At 38.7% G+C, this 18,948-nt stretch overlaps 1 protein-coding gene across 1 annotated transcript; it reads left to right on the top strand.

The window, feature by feature from the left end:
- The first annotated feature begins 729 nt into the window (after positions 1-729).
- LOC118782113 (cytoplasmic dynein 1 light intermediate chain 2-like) lies at positions 730-15,430 on the top strand. Its single transcript, XM_036535367.1, has 13 exons — positions 730-833; positions 1,266-1,339; positions 1,708-1,824; positions 2,131-2,361; positions 9,224-9,390; positions 10,608-10,701; positions 10,822-10,957; positions 11,228-11,339; positions 11,452-11,511; positions 13,384-13,422; positions 13,984-14,095; positions 14,604-14,732; positions 15,259-15,430. Exons 1-13 carry the CDS (start codon positions 739-741, stop codon positions 15,366-15,368), a joined length of 1,476 nt encoding a protein of 491 aa, XP_036391260.1. The 5' UTR covers positions 730-738; the 3' UTR covers positions 15,369-15,430.
- Positions 15,431-18,948: the final 3,518 nt, after the last annotated feature.

Here is an 18,948-nt window from a genome sequence, read left to right on the forward strand (position 1 = left end):
TCACTTTTGATGATATTCCCATTCCATTACGTTCCACATTACGTTATCACGTTTCACAAATCTCTTGTATTTATAATATCTATCGCTTCCTTAAGTAATCAAATGTGACTTTATACTTCAATGCGCTGTTACTATCATTACTTTTGCTGTGAGTTTTCAAGATTTGAGATGTCACTTCATGCGATAAACGCAAAGCGTTTTATTAAGGTCGTTTAGTGAATTCTTATGGAATTCATACAGAACGCACATCTTTCTAATGTTATAAATGTGCACAGAATACACAAACATAAAACAAATCATGATGCAAAACAACTTCTGCGTTTTTAAAGCACTGGGCACGCATTTCATGCATAGATTCCTTTTGGAATCTCATATCGAAGACAATTGGAGGACTTTTCCAGTCAAACCAAAGAATTAGTTTGAACATATTATTTTTCTTTCAATTCTTGTAACTGCAGGTGGCTCCGTCAGTGTCCGTGATAGCCTCTGTGCACCATGACATCATTCTCAGAAAAAGCGGCGTGTACTGAGTTGGCTATGTCATTGCCTGGTCATAATTTGAAAATACCTTATTCTCACTCAATAAATTTGCAAGGCAATGCAAATAGACAGACCACGTTACAATAACCGCACTTGATACGTTGTAGGGACTTTGGGGAGGGGTCTAGCGCAGGCGTAAATTCCACCAGGGTCCTAGCTCTCCCAAGTGATGCTTCGTTTTGTGGCTGTGGAAACAAGATGGCTCACGTGCGGGCGAAGAAGGCACTGGGCGCAGCCGGGGCTGGTGACACCCAAGAAAATAACAGTGGGGACGAAGATGAACAGAACCTATGGCAAGTCTATGCAATTAACGTATACACTGCCTATTTTAATTTCTACGACGCATGTTGTTCTCGTTGGACATTCTGCTTTGTCACTCCAGCGTGCACCATAATTCAAATAACTACCGGCCACAGTGCCTTCAGAAACTGCATGAGATTGTAGACAGAGCTCTCTTCGCTTAGTACCTTGCTGTATTTCTATAGTTAACACAAAGTAACCAGGTAAATTATGTAGGGTTTCATTGAAGTCATGCAACCACTGTCTTGGTGGGTGTTTAGCTACGGTATGTAAAACTGATTCAGGTGGCTTGCAGTTTGATACAGCTCACCAGTGGTTAACATCAGCTAAGTGAATGATTTGTGTGTAGTCATGTAGTATGGTAGAAGGAGAATCGATTTCAACTCTGGTAGTCTACAATTAATATGCAATTGTCTTGTTCTTAGGTCCTCAATTCTCAGTGAAGTTTCTGCACGGTCCCTTTCCAAATTGCCTTCTGGGAAAAATATTTTGGTTTTCGGTAAGTGTAAACCCTCCAGCTTTTTCCAGTTAAGATCCAATTACCAGTTAAGATCAGAGTGCGTTACATATATTTAGGTATGAGTAGCTAACGTTAGCTGATTATTTTATGGAAGCGCTCTTGCTGAACGTTAGAAAAGTAGGTTGTAGGGACATGTCAGCTAAATGTTTGCTTCTGTTCAACATCATAATGAAATACACGCACATTTTAATCAAACATTTTATTTTTACTTTAATTTTTTGTCAGTGGAGAAGGCTAGTTGTAGTGGCACTGAAAACCGTATCAAAATCTAGAAAATACATTATCACAGTTAAACAAGCCAGATATATTTGGTTGCAAACCAAATTGTATGTGCTTTGATTCTTCAGGAGAGGATGGCTCGGGAAAGACGACGATCATTGCTAAACTCCAAGGAGTAGAGCAGCCTAAAAAAGGGAGAGGGCTGGAGTATCTGTACCTGAGTGTCCATGATGAAGTCAGAGATGGTAACCTTAGTTGGTCATTTTAAAATGTTAGTTTGTGCTTTTTATCAATTCAGCAAACGGGAACAGTGTTGTTTTCAGAAGTACATAGAATATGCATATTACTGATCTGGCCAATATTCTGAGACAACTTCTCTGTTGGATATTTGTTAGAGCCGTGAGGACCAAGGCTACAGCTTTGCTGTGTTAGCAGGGTTTTGGGCCACCAATCCACAGCTATAACTTGCATATTGTGCTGACCTCAAGCCATGTGCATGTGTGTTTATGCCTGTGTCTGGCTATTAATGTCTAACATTGATCTCCTCCTAGACAAGACATACTGTAACGTGTGGATCCTGGGTGGTGATCTGTACTATAAAGGCCTTCTGAAATTTGCTGTCTCAGTGGAGTCGCTGAGGGACACCCTTGCAGTTTTCGTTGTGGACATGTCCCGACCATGGACTATTATGGAGTCTCTCGAGAAGTGGACCAGTGTCCTACGTGACCATGTCAACAAACTTAAGATTCCTCCAGAGGAGATGAGGAAGATGGAACAGAAAAGTGAGTGCAGCCCTTCTGATCTTCCTCTCCTGATTGTCACTAAATTGAATTTATTTGCCTCTGTCCACACCCTGCTGAAGAGCCAAACCTTTGTCTGGCTGCATCAGTTTTGGAGAAGTTTTTTTGTGAGTACATTAGATCCAGTGACTATAAATCTGAAAAAAGCAAAATGCATGTAATGTATTGATGTAGCACTTTCATCTGATATCAGTTGGTTGCTGATTGTTCTTCCCACATTGTTGTAGTGTTAATGAGTTATGAGGGATTTCTGCAGCAGTTGCAGTATGGAAAATTGGTGATGTATGGATGATTTTTGGACTGATTTTTAGTCTGTGCTTACTCTTGAATTGGGTTTGAAAATATTCAGATATTGCCAACAGAGTCACATCATGGTGATTAGTCACTCATAGGAATTTTGCTATTTGAGAGAAGTTATATCGTCAATAGCAATACAGAGAGAGTATACACTGTACTTAGTAGGTGAGCTCCATCAGACTCATTGCAGTAAATGTTATTGTTCCTTTGATTAATTAAGAAAATAACAGTATACTGTGAATTATGCTTTTGTGCTCTGAATTTGCATGCTCTTGAAATTTCAGACTGAGTTGCTCTGTGCAAAGGTAGTCTAAAACTTGCCTACAGAAGTTGTTTGCTCTTTTTTTGTTAGCGTTGGAAGAATACATATGGGCTGCGCACTGAAACCTAAGACATACATTTTTCTTTAACAGTGAACATGTAAAAACATGCACAGTAGAAAAAGAAAGGACAGATTTTGAAATTAGTGCTGTGATTGTATTGAAAGGCTCCAGACAGTTGCTCAGTGATAGCGTCTGGCAAGGAGAGGTCAGGAGGTGATGTCACTCTTCACGTGGGAGTGGTGAGACAGAGGCTTGTATCCAGTGAGTCTTGCAGGCAGTTGCATCATGGTATTCCTGACAGCAGAATCACTGGGAGGAGGAGTTCTGTAGAGGGCAGGGCATTCTAGTGCTGCTGGAATGTAATGAGGTTGAAATGTCAGTCTCGGAACTGAAGACACCTCTATGTGGTGTTGCACAAATATGAGATTGTTTTTAGCATGGTGATGTCATGTTTTAGTTCCTAGAGTTCTTAAGTGTTAATATACACATGAATGCTTGTGGTGCTGTTTTAGCGTCTTATCCCAAAGCAGAGAGAATACCACAAACCAGGCCAAAATAATAAAATAAACCAAATAATAAACAGCTAAATGCCACCTATATGTATACAGCACTAAAGATTTCCAAGGCAAACATTGTTGATGAATACAGGATTAATATTCTAGACTAAAGTATGTAAAATTGTAGACAAAGGACATGGCAGAACTGTCGAGCTTGGGGCTTGTATCTTAAGATCTTACAAATAGAGAAGTGTTAGTTTGACTCATGGTGTGCCTTTGAGAAAGGTACATCTTGTGATGCCTCAGTAGTAAAAATATCTGGTGGGAGTTTGTAGGCTAATGGTTATAACGTATGAAAACTGAAGCTTTTTCCGTCACCGTGGATAAGAACATCTACTAAGTCAGTAGGAAATGAAGAAATCTCCATATTTTATTTTAGTGTCTAACATGCAGCAATGCATTCTATCAAGCAATTATATATTGCTAATCCACAATGCCCTGGTAAGAATAGGTTCCTGTGAACAGAAGTAATGACTACACATATGGACAATTGGATGTTCTCCTGCTTTACTTTCTGGTTTAAAATTTGTGTAGAATTTTTGAAACTTTAAAGCATGTATGAACAACCAGCAGAAAAAAGTAAAACAAAGCAACTTTATTTTTTAAGAGAGAGTGTACTCCAGTATGTGGTATTTTACAAAGTGGAAGGATTCATTTTATGTTTCACAGTTGCATGTTATTCTTGCTGCAGTTATGAAATTTCTATGGAAAAAAAAAAAAAAACTGCACAATGATTCTTTTCACCAGTTACACATTTGATTGTTGTTAAACTGAATGTAAGCCTTGACTTAAAATTGTCTTTCCAGGCTGTTAACTTGTCTTTGGTCAGTCCAGTATAGAAAGTATGAATGATATCTGTCACAAAATATGGTATTTATGGAAATGAATGTGAATGCTGACCTGCACAGTGGAAGGAATTAATCTCTTTTGAAGATGGCGGGTAGTCAGTCCCCATGTGGTTCTGTGCTATATTGTTGTTCCTTTTCAACATGTTAAACGGGTTTCCCTCATGCTGCTTTTTAACAAAGCTGTGTTAATGACTATGACATCACTGTGTTCCAGCTTCTCTGTAAAGTCATGATCTGTGCTTAGAAGAGTAGAACCAGCATAACTTGAGTACAGCTGTCTTCCATGAAAGTGCTCAAGGCAATATCTGTGATTGCAAAAGGAAGCCAGGGGATTACAGGTTCCTGAAAGTCATCCACGGTTTTAGTATCATATCTTTCAAATGGCCTTGATTGTTTGAGCCTGTTTAGAAAATATGATTTTTGGTCTGCAAGAAGACAATTTGTGTACCAATTTAGAAACTGGTATACAAAGACACAATGTACAGTATTTCATTGGACTGAAAATAATCCATTGTCTTCAGAGTGTAACAATGCTGTGTGTTGCTGCTCTGTGAAATGTTATGTTTTCAGATTCAAACCTGTTTTTGCACTGAAGTGAAGGACCATCAGCATCCTATTGCTGTGGTCAGTACAGAATAGAGTAGCATAGTCCTATCCATGCTCTTGCTCAGTCAGCATATGCAGTGGGCTGCATTAATCAAAGTGTTTGTAGAAATGATTGTATTTTGCTCTTGAGAAAAGTGTGTATGAAAAAGTCGTGTCTGATTCATGAAATATGCATAAACGCACTTTTTTTTTTTTTTCCCTTATCCTCATTCATATGATGAATCCCAACTGTTCTTAGCTGTTAGATGCTCGTGCATTATAATACATACATAATCTCTGATTAGCATAAGTAGACGCCCCAACAGTTTTATGTAAGGACATTCTGACTTCTGAATCTCAAGTATAACTCATGCTGGTGAAAAGGGAAAAAGGAAGATATTTTCTCTGATTCAGAGATGTAAACAATTCTGACAGAAGTGGATGCAAGGAAAAAAAAAATCTGTGGTGTGAGCAGTGGAGTGTCTGAGACATCAGTAAATCACTTGTGGAAAATAAGCACGACTTTTTAAGCCTTTTATTCAGCGATTCTGTGTTTAATTTAATGCAAGTCTGATTTATAGCCCTGTTCTTTGGAGTGATTTGGGCATAGTGTCCTCTCGTTGCTGTTGAACAAATGCCATCTTTCAGTGCCATATTGTGGAGGAAACGGCAGGCCAGCATCATTTTGCACAACTTTGGACACAGCAGATGGTATGCTTTTGCAAACAACAAACACATTCGCCAGCCTTTTAGCACACCAATAGTGCGCTCCATTACTGACTGTGTGTGTATGTGGTTTCATGCAACCTCCCATGGTGTCAGCAGTGTCATCAGTCAGAGTTTCAGCATGTAATTATGTATGCTAGAGAACAGTTCTGATGAAGATTGCTTGATTGAAACATTTGTTCATTTTCACATGAGCATTTCAATTGTTCAGTATTTTCTTATAGCTGTTTACTTATTACAGAAAAAATCTGCAGATTACATTAGTTGGTTGTATTTCATTTCAAGTGGTGATTTATGCATAAAATGATCTTGCACTTGAATCGTAAATCTGGCCCAGTGATCCTATAAACAAAAGTCTATAGCTCCAGTCACCTTCCTGGTCATCCTTGTGGCATTCCTTAGATTTATGGGGAAATGTAGGCTTCCAAATGGATATTTAGCTGCCATGAAATGTTTTAGGGACCTTGGTACTGTACCGTTGAGAACCCTCAACTCGGTGTCCAAAGAAGCCTGTTGCAGTCTCATCTGGTGGTATTGTCAAGTGGGTGGAATTTCCCACAGTGCTTTGGGCCATTAGGACTGTAGTGTGTGTTTGCTCCAGACCCCTGGTCTGACTGTGCTGCAGCTTTGAGCTGATGTCATGCTCTGCTTAGATCTCAGCTCTGTAGAAAAATCTGTGAATAATTGATGCTTGGATAGAGGAACGATAAAGAGTTAAAGCACGAACCTAGCACTCACATCCTCATTCTAATTCTTTATTACTCCTTTTCCCTGCGGTGACCAAGTTAGTGACTGAAATTTTGGCAGCAGACGGGTGGAGAGGGCAACATAAAATTGCCTCTTCCCCTGGGTTTTACAGACAGCAACCCAACACAGTAAATGTGAGTGCAGAGTCCATTGAATTATTGTTTCTGTTAACGGAATGTGATGGGACAGAAATGCAGAGCGAGTGCTGCTTTGCTGCTCCAGCCAGAGCAAGCTCAAGTTGCTGTCAGGGCTGCTCACATCACCCCGGGCCTCCTCCAGTGGGTGTGGAGAGATCAAAGGCTCTGCTCAAAGGCCTCCACAGACCTCCAGGAACATCCCTTTATCATGTTGAATAGGTCTCATATTCTGAGTTTGAGTAGTTGCTTTAATGTGTTTTTTTTTTTTTTTCCAGTATTCTTTTTTCCACCTATTTCAATAGTTGTCACTTCTGTATTTAAGTTCCACCAGTTGCCACCACAACCACTGAACCCACGTTGGAGCATGAGGTGAGGGGCCCACAATCCTCCTTTACACATGCATGTGTACTGTGACACTTTTTCCACCCTACAAGTCCCACAGCGCACCATGAGCCAAATGCTGTTAGGCGCATCCTCCTAATGCTATCTGAGTAACTCAAAGGTGCCCAGACAGCTCCCAGGGCAGTGAGAGAGGAGCAATGCGGGGACCCTGACTGACATACCTACCCCATCCCCAGTGGAGGTTTTTTTCTGCAAATGTGTGCGCCTTTCATTGTTGGAAAATAACAAGACCAGTTTTGAACCTGTGCCATGGGTCTCAGCTTGTGCTTCAAATAAACACTTTTACTGCCTGAGCCACTCCTGAGTGTGTGTGTGTGTGTGCATGTGTGCATGTGTGCGTGCGTGCGTGCGCAAGAAAGGCCAGCCCTGTTACTCACTGAACTTCAGTGTTATCTTGGTCTTTTACATTACATCACATTACATTCATTTAGCAGATGCTCTTATCCAGAGCAACTTCCAGCAGAAGAGTATTCATCCAGGTTAAATGAGTAACAGTCATGGATTAATACATGTATCAGTTTGGTACAAATTTGAGTACATGCAAACTGGTTGAATTTGAATCCTTGACTGGATTTCAGTGTGAATGCTCAGGGACATAACTGTCAGGTACACTGCTCTGGCAAGGGAGACATGCTGACATTTTCAGTCTTCCCCTGTGGTTTCATTAAAGGGACTGACTGTGTCTGACAAATGTTTCTGAAACCACATAATGATTTAATATAAGGCAGGTGAAGCTGTCTGATGTGAACTGAAGAGTCTCAATGATTGCAGGTTTGGCAAAACCTGGGTGCTTCTTATTGAAGTCTGGAAAACTGAATATAAGCAGATTCAGCTGTAACACATAACATTCAGGAGGATTAAATTAAGTTAATTATTGCCATCTTGTCTGTGCATGTCATGCACTTCTTTCAATTCCCCAAATTCTAAGGGCATTTTTTTTACCTTGAACTACAAACCACCTCTATCAATCTGTCAGTTGACTGTGGTATTTGTATTGTTAACAGCAAAATGCAGATAATTCACACAGTGTGTCTATTTAAAATTAAAATTGTCATTCATGTGCCTCAGTGACACATAGACATGGGAACTGAGTTCTTTCAGAAAAGTTTGTAACTCAGAAAATGGCATTGTATGAGCAGGAATGCCAACCGGTAAGTATCCCACACCTGTATAGCACCAAAATAGCTATGCCATTTGTCCTTGTCCAAATTACCACATTGACAATGTGGTCTGCCTACTTACCATTTACAGACTTGGTTCATTTGAATGTACAGAATTCAGAAACAAATTCATATGACCTCATAATAAATTATTAGACTAGGGCTTTGTTGCGCTTTTTTTGCTCTTCTCCATTATTACTTTGTAATTTTCTTTCTATAATACAACAATGTTCATCCCCTATACATTATATATAATATATAAAGACCATGATCACCAGTGTTTCATCAGCCTGTAGCTACGTCTGGTCATTGTAAGATTGTAATACATTGTAGGTAATACTGTTTACAGGGGCAACCACTGTGGATGAGAACTTAGGACTGGATATTCTTGGATCAATTAAACTTGTTCAGAGCAGTGTCAATCACGATGCATTAAAATAGTTACCAATATATTTATGGTTTCTTACTGTTAGAAAATGTCTTCTTTTAACAGCAACTAATACTGCTTACTATTGGTCCATTCTGTTTTGATTGCCTAAATATTTTCATTTCATGATATATTTGTAGCTTTTTAAAGCTTGCAGCCACTGTCACCTTCCAAAACATTATGGGTAAACATGCAACCACGGTGGATGTGATGTTAAGGCCAATATCTCACTGGAGGGTTTTTCCATAATCCAGGCCAGTAAGATTGTTGTTCATCTAAATACAATGAAAATGAACAAAAAGAATTAGTAAAGCATGAATTGTACAGTACAAAATGGTTTACTGTTTTAAAGACTTTTCATTACTAGAAGATTATATTATGGTATGGTTCCATCATTTGCAAGCGCAGATGTATTTACCATTCAGTTCAGCTTTCACTTTATTTGTTGTGCATGCATTTTATAAACTGTTACTTGGCTTGTGGTGTGCTGCTTTTCTGTTATTTCACTATTTCACTGTGATGAGTGTTGAGTGTTTGCAAACGGCTTGGCTGTGATGCTCTCAGACACATTGTCTGGTGTTTGTGCTGCTGGAGATGGCAGTGTTGTTGATTGTCTCTCTTGGCCGCCTTCTCAGTGGTAAAGGACTTCCAGGAGTACACAGAACCAGAGGAGGCAACCCCAGCCTCTCCACAGAGATGTGGGCCCAGCAGTGGTGTAGAGGAGGAAGGGGTGTTAATCCCGCTCGGAGACAACGTACTCTCACACAACCTAGGCATTCCAGTGCTAATAGTTTGCACAAAGGTGAGCAGTGTGCCTATCTTTTGCAGTCTTTCTTCTATTCACACGTATTTAACAACTGTCATTCCACCTGTGGCTGGCACAGCTGTAAGTAGTCTTGGTAACAGGGTGTATGGTGACACACAATACTTGGAGATCTTGCGTGCCTCCCAGCTCTTGGTCTGGCTTTATTGACTCATGTGATGGTAAAGGTCAGGGCCGATACAGTGGGTGCAGTCGTCTGTGTCCTCTTCTCGCTTGCTGCCTGATTATCCCAGGCCTTGTGCTGTGTCAGTTTTAGCTGTGCCCAAGAGGCAGCCCTTAAATGCAATGAATGCCGCTCATAATAGTGTGTCCGCAGCCTTCCTGCTGTACCTCCACAAAAAAACACAACCTCCATCAGCATCTCACATGCTTTACTTGATGCAGATTTTCAGTTCAGCTTTTCAGTTCAGTTTTTTTCACGGCAGCTTGTTATTTCTCAATTGCAGCTTTGAACCAGTGAAATACTGCAGGTAAATCCATCCCAATATGTGTTTCTGTGCCAAATTAAAAAATGTTGTAGTATCTCAGAAGATAAACCACATACTTTAGGTTCATTCGGTTTGTTCATTTGGTGTTAATTTTGCTTGTAATTTTATTTTGTTAGTGTGTGTTATCTATAAATATTCATGATTTCGAAGAAATAGCTTAAATCCTTTGTATTTTTCAATTGATTTTGCTTTCTTTGAATTGCATGTTGACAGATCAGATGAAAAGGGTATCGTATACATTTGCACAATAATCCATCAGACCCTTGTGTATTGGGTAGATGATTAAGGAGGGCACTCATGAGAAAATCAAGGGATAAAATATGTGAATGGATCTGTGAAAATGATGAATGTGCAGATGGAGTAATTTGTCATATTCAGGTTGATCTGAATTTGCAAGACCTCACAGATAAGAAATGAGTTTTTATCCAGCCCTACTGGTCACAATCATGTGTCTTCCATTTCATTGTGTGCTCCTGAATATCTGATAGCCAGGGAGTGTCTGGCCTTCCCTGAGTAATGCAGCACCTCATCAGTGACATGCTCCATGTTGTGAAGGTTCCCATCTTGTGGTCATTATGTGGAAGTAGACTTGTCTGTGGCAGGGTGGTGCCTTCTAGATTTCACTGCTTCTTCTTGTCAGTGGGAGAAAGCGAGAGAAACAACCTTTTTAACCTGCTTGTAATGATTTTTTTATTCCTCTCTTGTCAGTGTGATGCAATCAGTGCCCTGGAGAGGGATCATGACTACAGAGAAGAGCACTTTGACTTCATCCAATTCCATATTCGACGGTTTTGTTTACAGTGTATCCTTTTTTAGGCGGCTAATGCCTAAATCACTACCACTTCTGTCTGTATGTCCTTTTAAGCGACCCCATTGGAAGTTTACACACAGAGACACCTATCTCCCTTAATCCGTCCAACAGATGGAGCTGGCTTGATTTACACTTCAGTGAAAGCGGGGAAAAATCTGGACCTCCTTTATAAATATATAATGCAAAAAATGTATGACTTCCAGCTCACCACACCAGCCTTTGTGGTTGAGAAAGATGCCATTTTCATGTAAGTCACTCCTCTTGCTATCAAAGACATTTTTTGCTTGAATGTAGTAATTCTGCCATTCAAAAATAAGATTTTGAAGTTATTCATGCTCACATTAAAAAAAAATTGCATCGATATGAGTTTTTTGATGTGAACTCAGCAGATGTTTAATTAGGTATGACACGTATAAGCCTGTAAAACCCATACAGAGTTTCCTAATATTAATGGTTTTACTGTGCAGAGCACTTATATGTCTGTTTATTGTATATCTATGAAAATACTCTCCTGCAGTCCATCAGGTTGGGACAACGAAAAAAAAATTGCAATCTTGCATGAAAGTTTCACAGCGGTTAAACCTGAAGATCCCTTTGAAGACTTTATCATGAAGCCTCCTGTACGAAAGGTAGAGGAAGATGATGTGTAGAAGGGGCTCTTTTGTTTAACTACACTTGAATATTATATGCACTGTAATCAATTTCTCTCTCTCTCTCTCTCTCTCTCTCATTTAAATACAGCTGGTTTATGATAAAGAAGTGATTGCAGAGGATGAACAGGTTTTTCTCATGAAGCTGCAGGTAAGAAAAAGGCCAACTGATGTCCAGGCCAAGCTTGGGGAAAAAAAAAAGTCCTTTCAAAAAAAATGTTTCAACAGGGTACTGTCCTCGCTGAAAAATAATTGAAAAATAATGTATTATACACAGACTAGAATACTCTTTTCATACACTCTTTTATCCTTTCCTCCACACTTGTTCCCTCTGCAGATCTTGAAATCAAAAAAATTGCAGGCAACAGATGTTCCATTTCAGCAACCAGACATTTTGAATTCTTAGGGGAACGTTCTTAGTTTTTATTCTCTGGAGCCATGAATTAGACAAATTAGGACTTGTGCTGATTAAAGTTGTTCTGTACAATGAGAACTGAGTAGTTCTTTTTATTTTTAATTGGTTTAATTTGTATTTTAGAACAGGGACATAGGGATGTCTTAGGATGTTAAGCACAAATGCTTTTACATTTTTAAGCTTTCTGGCCGTTTGTTATAGAGCAGGGGTCTCCAACCTTTTCATCTGAGAGCTACTTTGAAAAAATGAAAGTGGTGGAGAGCTACTCATGTCTTATATTACTCACACTTATTCACATAACGTATCAAAACACTCACATTAACCAGCTGAATTAAGCTACTTTTTGTATATACATGTATCAAATGCCAATATTAAAAGTGCACATTTTGGATCAAAAGCATCTGAAATTCACATCAATAGCATGTCAAATGTATGTTCTGTATCCATATGCTTCGAATTTAAATGTGTCAAGCTCACTATAGTGAAGGGCGAGAGCAGCCACCCCAACCGGCCTCGAACCTGGGTCTATGGGATACCTGCAGCTTTGTGACGTCAAAGAGCCAGGCTCGTTGGTATGGCAGCCAGAGCGCATACTCAACCGTAGTGACAGCACTCTGTTACTCACATAATATATAAAAACATCTTAAATTCACATCAAAGTCATATAAAACATTACTGCGTGTTTATGATGTGAGATGTCAGACAAATTCGGTGATCATTGGATGCTATTTTGGAACATTAAGCCACATTAAGCCTTTTCCTTATAATGGACATCAATGGAGATGAAAACGCTTCATGTAAGATAACGTCCATGTTCATAGGATTTCGGTTTTGATTTTTTGACAGGTGAAAGTGTTTATGGCAGGACATGTCCGAGAGAAATTTGGTGATCACTGATCGCTGTTTTGGAACATTAAGCTATGTTAAGCCTTTAACGTTACACATTAAGAGTTTTAGAATGTCCCTGAAGTGGCGCTGAACGTTGCATCTTTTAAAGACTGAAATGCTGGTACCGCAGATGAGACATACACACTTGTCCTTCACATTCGTGGAAAAAAGAAAAAAATGCTCATGGAAATATGACATGACGACTTGCTGACAAACTTGACAGTTGTGTAACTTATTTGATTGACAGCTGATATCATTTTGTGTTGGAGGGGGTGGGACATCTGCGTATTTGATTGGATTGAAATGGGAAGAGGTTTCCAGGGTGCATTTATTTGTTGTCAGATTTTTTGTACATAATCTTTGAACCTTTTGGCGAGCTACTCAAAAACAGGCAGCGAGCTACCGGTAGCTCGCAAGCAACGTGTTGGAGACCCCTGTTATAGAGAATGTTGTCTATAATGCTGTCTCAGGTAGTTCTGTTTAAAACACTCAATTGGTCATCTAACTTATTTAAGATATTTAATTTTTCAGGAAACAATTTCTCTGTTTCCTTTGTCATGTATTGATTGTAGCAGATATGCTATAAATTTATTTAGCTGTACTCTAAAGTATTTTATCTTTTTTTATTTTTGTTGACAACACATTTTAGTCTTGAGATTTGATTGTGCAGTACTACAGTCTCTGAATGTTTTTCTGTTTAACACTTTTCCCTTCAATTAGTCATCATTAGCCAAGCTGACAGCAGTCACCAGGGCAACGGTAAGTGTTGTCGCTCTGACCACACTCTCAAACACCTGAAATCATTTTAGCTTGAGCTCATTTCTGAACAAACTCCGGCTATTTCCTGATGCTCAACATGCTATTTTTCATTGTATTGTGTTGCTGCACATAAAATGTCAGAGCAAGGCTTTATTTCAGTGTGTGAGACTTTACATGTAGCCATCAGTTCAGATGATGGCCTTTAAGATTCTGCCTTATCTCCTGAACATGTATCTCGAAACACATTTGAATAATTATTTGTAATGCTTACTGCGGAGTGTGCCGTTTTTTTTTTTTGGTTTGTTTTTTCCTTTTACTATTCAATAAAGCCAAGCACACAATGAACCTCAATGAAATTTTACTTGCCTGTCATTAGTTTCAGTAATGTATATTTGACCAATAGTTTCTAATGATATAGGCAGAGCTTGTCCACCACTAGAAAAAATATAGATAATGTTGATGACAGTGGAGGGCGTGACAGGGAGTTGTGCTAACTTATTGCATACAGACCTGGTTTGCCTGCGTTATATGTTGTGAGAGTAAGCATTCTAAGTGTTCTAGGAGCCTCCTTCTCGGACTGTGCCTGGATCACCTCGACCGACTGGTCGAACTGGACCTGCCAATGTTGCTAGTGTCTTGCCTGTGATTCCTGTCAAGACATCTGACATGAAAGGTAGACTCTTCAACACATGGGACTTAAGCAGTGACACTGCTGTGAACTTTAAAGGTTGCACAGTCTGGCAATAAAATGTACAAAATGCATTTTCCTCCATTTAGTTTCCTTATTTAAACATTAAATGCATGAAGATGCATGGTTAGCATACTTTTTTTTTCCCTCTGCTGTGAGGTGATGTGAATGGTAATGCAAACACTGCCACACAGTGGTGGCTATTGGAACTATTTCAAAAAATAATGGATTCCACCATACCTCTGCCCTTGTTTGTTTGAAAAACACTGGCATGTTCTTTGTCCTTAAACTTACTGTGTTTGTAAGTTTGTACTGTGCTGTTTCTCAGCAGGAATACATATGCCTTGAACTACAGTGCAGCTCTATTTACCAAGTCTCTGTTCTCAACATGATTAGATTTCCTTAATCTATGTGTAAGCGTGGGCAAAGCTGCCTTCATTTTTTATATCAGGTGGTCTTCTGAAGTGGTTATATCCGTGTGTTTATTTTTCAGGGGCTGCAGCGAATGAGGGGGTCCTTGCCAACTTCTTCAACAGCTTGTTGAGTAAAAAGACAGTCACCACAGGGACTCATGGTGTTGGAGGAGGAGGAGGTGGGGTACAGGGTGCAGCCAAGAAAGCAGGTGCGGGCTTTACTAGGCCAGCTCTCTTAGGCCCCGAACAGTACTAACAGCATCCTCTTGTTGCCTTTGGACCACCTTTTTGTCTGGAGGTTTACCCATAGAACCTGGTGAGAGAGCACATTTGGCTGGGCTGTGAGGGGAGAGTTTCAACCCTTGACCCTAGAGAATTGGTGAAAAACTCTCTGCATAGACCAGCTGGTGAAATATTTAACTTCATTACTGGCAGTGTCTTAAGCGGACCCCTAGTGATACAGGTCGTACGTCTCCTTTTTTTTTCATTCAGTTCGAAATTAAAGCATGATTGTATTCATTAATTCATTTATGATTATTATATCATTACTTCACAATAATATTTTAAGGACTGTAAAGCACCCTCAATGTCATGATAGTACAGCCCAGCCAAGGCTCACAAGCACAATCGCAAATGCTTTGACATGGTATTGAATGTCTGCAAATTGGATTAGTTCTCATACGAGCCCACTGAAGCTACAGGAAATTACTCTTTTTGTTTGTGTTCTTTTTTAAGGGCAGAAGCTGGTTTTGACTGACGTCCAGTCTGAGTTGGACAAAAAGACTCCCAAACTGGACACCACGGTAATGCCCAACAATGCATCGCCAACTGAGAATGAAGATTGAACACTCCGCACAGCAATGACATTGAAAAAACCTAAAAAAAAAAAAAAAAAAACACAAAATAAAGAAATTGACCAAATTCCCATTGTGTATGTCTGTCAGCAGGAGGCCGTGATTTTGTTGTTTTGGTTGAGAGGAAAGAGTGAGGAGAAAATAAGAAGAGGAAAATGAAGGACTTGGTTTTTTGCAGAGAATGCCAGATTATGTAATTCCTGTACACTTCCTGGGAGTAAGCCAAATTCCCTTGTCTCTAAGCTTCCATTTAGCTTGGGTAACATTTCTGCCCTCCTCTTCCATTTTATGGATCAGACCAAGAGATCTGATGGAAGGAAAGAGAAAAGCAAAGATTGATTGAAAAGTAAAATCTGAAATGTATTCATTCAGTCCAAATGAAAATACTTGCAGAAGTATGTAGTATGTAAAAAAAAAAAGGTGGCTGTAACTTGATACTGTTGTATTTATATATAAATTCAGCCTCGTTATTTTGTATGCTTTCTTACTAAAATCTGTCTTTGCACAAAGCAAAACTGCAGACTGGAGTCGTGAAGGCATACTAGTAAGTATTCTGTAAATATGAGCAAAATTTTACGTTTTGGGCCTTGTTTGTTCTGTATAAGCTGTACTTGCAAATGATAATATGAAGAAATATTTCTAAAAAAAAAAAAGCATTGTCTGTTTAAGTTTAAAGTTTAAAACGGACTGAAGGCTACTCTTGGATACAGGTATGTGAAGAGGGGTCTGATGTGTTGTATCTCCAGGTGCCTGGCACGGTGTACTGTTTGTGTCATAGCACAGGTGCTTGTCTAAAGGACAGGAAACAAGCTGTAGTACAAATAGTAAAAGGTTTTTTCAGCTTTGTTTTGCAACTAATTTATATTGTTTTAATATTTTTGTACTGCAGTAATGTGGACTTTGCTCATTGTCTCTGAAGAAATATTGCTTATTGCTGTGGCCGAGATGAAATCGTTCAGCTGAGCAACAGGAAGTATACATTTGTTTTTCTTTGTTTAGTGGAGAGTCACATGCAAAGCCATACACCTAAAATACAAGTCTTAACATGCTTCCATAATGTTATAACGGGTGTGTCTTTATTATGACCACATGGACTCCACTCTAATAAATCTCATTAATGCTTGGCCAAATTCTGAAGGTGATAGATGTAATAGCAGATTTTATTAGTTATGGAAATGAAAGAATTACATCCACATTTGTGGATGGTGGTAGACTTATGTTATTGGTTAGGCTGTGATCTGCTTCATTTTCATCACTGTGACTCATGACACCATTCAGGACTGGTCCTTAAAATGTCAGCATTACCTGCGTGTAAAGGTATGTCTTTAGGTTCATTATTTTCATTTTGGATTGCTTTAATTGCTGCAACTAACACTGCGTACAATATCAGAAAATATAAAATGGTTATTTTAAAACCTGCTGTGATTATTAGTTTGGTCTTGGAAAAATTCTTATTTCTGTTCTGTTCATGAACTTTAATTACGTAACCATAGATTGCACAAGTAAGAAACAAATTAACTTAACTGAATATACCCTGTCATTGTAGGGTTTTCAGTTTCCTTAATCAGAAATTGTAACAGTGCCATTATCAAAGATAAGAGACCAGCTAAATGATACCAAGAAAATAACTAAATATATTTAGTTATATTATTTTTAGTTATTTTCATATAATGTAAACTAAATATGAAAATAACTAAAAATAAAAATGTAAAATGCTGAGAATCAGAACCTGTAACCAAGGATGGAGAATGTCTGTATTCTCGCTGCGTAGAATAATTTCCCCATGTGGAAATCTATCCACCTACACCTAACACTCTGAAATATAGTCTGTTTCTGAAATGGCACATGCAATTTGAATGGGGGCACAGTAAGTGTCAGATTCTTTTTTTTTTTGTTTGTTTTTTTCAGGGAAAGTCACATGACCAAGTTGTGTGAAGTCAGCTTTATCTTGCATAAATGAATTTGTTGTGCAGAACAAAATTTGTCTTGATCTGTAATGCTGCCAACAAGAAAAATGTACATTTGCCAATGCTGCTAGATATATTGTAGTTTCCAAAGGCTGCTGCTTAGGTTTGAAGCACAACACTGGGGACCTAGGAATTATTTATGGCAGGCAAGAATTTAAAACACTCTAGTTGTATTCATTTGACACATACTGTATTTACGATGCTGTTGTGTGTATGCATGTGGATTTGTATTCAGACACACATACAATATGCACACATGATATGGTAATATGGCACATGCCTCTATATGATAATGTTGCTTAAAAATGCACCCCAAAATGGTCCATCTGCAGATTAAGGTTCACCGTGACTGCAAGCCTTCTGTATATGCTGCTCATATTGATACCATTACAATTGACTCTTTGGAGCATTCTGTGCAGCTTGGATGATTAGATGTCCTGTGTTCTGACAATTCTTTCATAATAGGCAAGGAGAGAGAGCTTATAAAGATGAGCTGGACAGTCATCTATAGGGATGAAAGACAAGTTGCATTTATTTTTATCATTGTGTTGGTCTGAAAGGTATGGATGTGTAAATGTCTAAAATATAATCTCCAAGTACAGAAGCTCAGTATTGAAGCACATGTACATGCATGCAAGTGCCAGGTTTCTGTGCCTCAGAAAAAAGGTGATTGCAGCCTAGCCTGAGTTATCATTGTTGTGGACTAGTCCTAAAGCCAAGTCAGAATCACTTACATTTCTCAACAGAATATAAAACAGGGTTGTAAATTATGAAAAAATAAACATTCCTTTTCATTTTATCCTTTTGTTGTATGCTCTGTTTCATGTAACCGAATGCTCCAAATTGGGATTTTTCTTGATTGTCCTTTTCAACACATCACCATTGTTGTCTGCAAGCATTTTGTACCAGCGTAGACTTAAAGATTGGACTTAAAATCATTCTGGATGATTTTTACATCATTCATTAAATCACAGCCTCAGGCTGCACTCATTTAATAACATACACTCACATTTAGTGTCGTAACAGAAACGCAAACTGGTGAGCTAACACTGGAATGTCTTTGGTGGGTTTCTGTTACTTGCTAAAAAAGTATATATGGTTTCCCAATGAATGTGCAGGATAAGGTAAAAAGGGAATTAAGCTTGCATAATTGAATCAAATTACTGTAATGCTGCTTGGATTCAGATTTGTGTCTAATTTTTCCCAACGATTGGATTTGTACAAATAAATGAGTAGTGAACAACAGGCTTGTTGAATTTAGATTAAAGTGAGTGCTATGTATAATAACGCTAGTAGTACACATGAAGTCTTATAAAAGCCCAGGATGAAGGAGGTTATTTTATACATGGATTCAAAGTGCTTGTTAACCAGATGAAGCACTGTGTATAGGCCCTGAAAATACTCAAATGAGCCTGATTGTACGGTTTAACCCAAAGCAGTACTCATTCATGTGGAATCTTGAATTTAGTGCCAACAAAGCAAAGAAAATGTGTCTAAATTCTGGCTTCAATAAAAAAAAAAAAAAAAAAAAAACCAATCCAAATCTCAGCCATCATTGTCTGTCCTTATTGGAGAATCTGTTCACTTAGCAAAATATTGATGCA

The sequence above is a fragment of the Megalops cyprinoides genome, chromosome 8 (genome assembly GCF_013368585.1).
Source record: "Megalops cyprinoides isolate fMegCyp1 chromosome 8, fMegCyp1.pri, whole genome shotgun sequence".
Classification (NCBI taxonomy): Eukaryota; Metazoa; Chordata; class Actinopteri; order Elopiformes; family Megalopidae; genus Megalops; species Megalops cyprinoides.

What these genes read in the sequence shown, in the direction of transcription:
- LOC118782113 (XM_036535367.1), top strand. Translation starts at nt 739, where the DNA reads ATGGCTCACGTGCGGGCGAAGAAGGCACTGGGCGCAGCCGGGGCTGGT. An exon ending in GAAGATGAACAGAACCTATG is followed by an intron (nt 834 to 1,265) that starts GCAAGTCTATGC and finishes TCTTGTTCTTAG; the next exon opens with GTCCTCAATTCTCAGTGAAG. An exon ending in GAGAAAGATGCCATTTTCAT is followed by an intron (nt 10,958 to 11,227) that starts GTAAGTCACTCC and finishes ACTCTCCTGCAG; the next exon opens with TCCATCAGGTTGGGACAACG.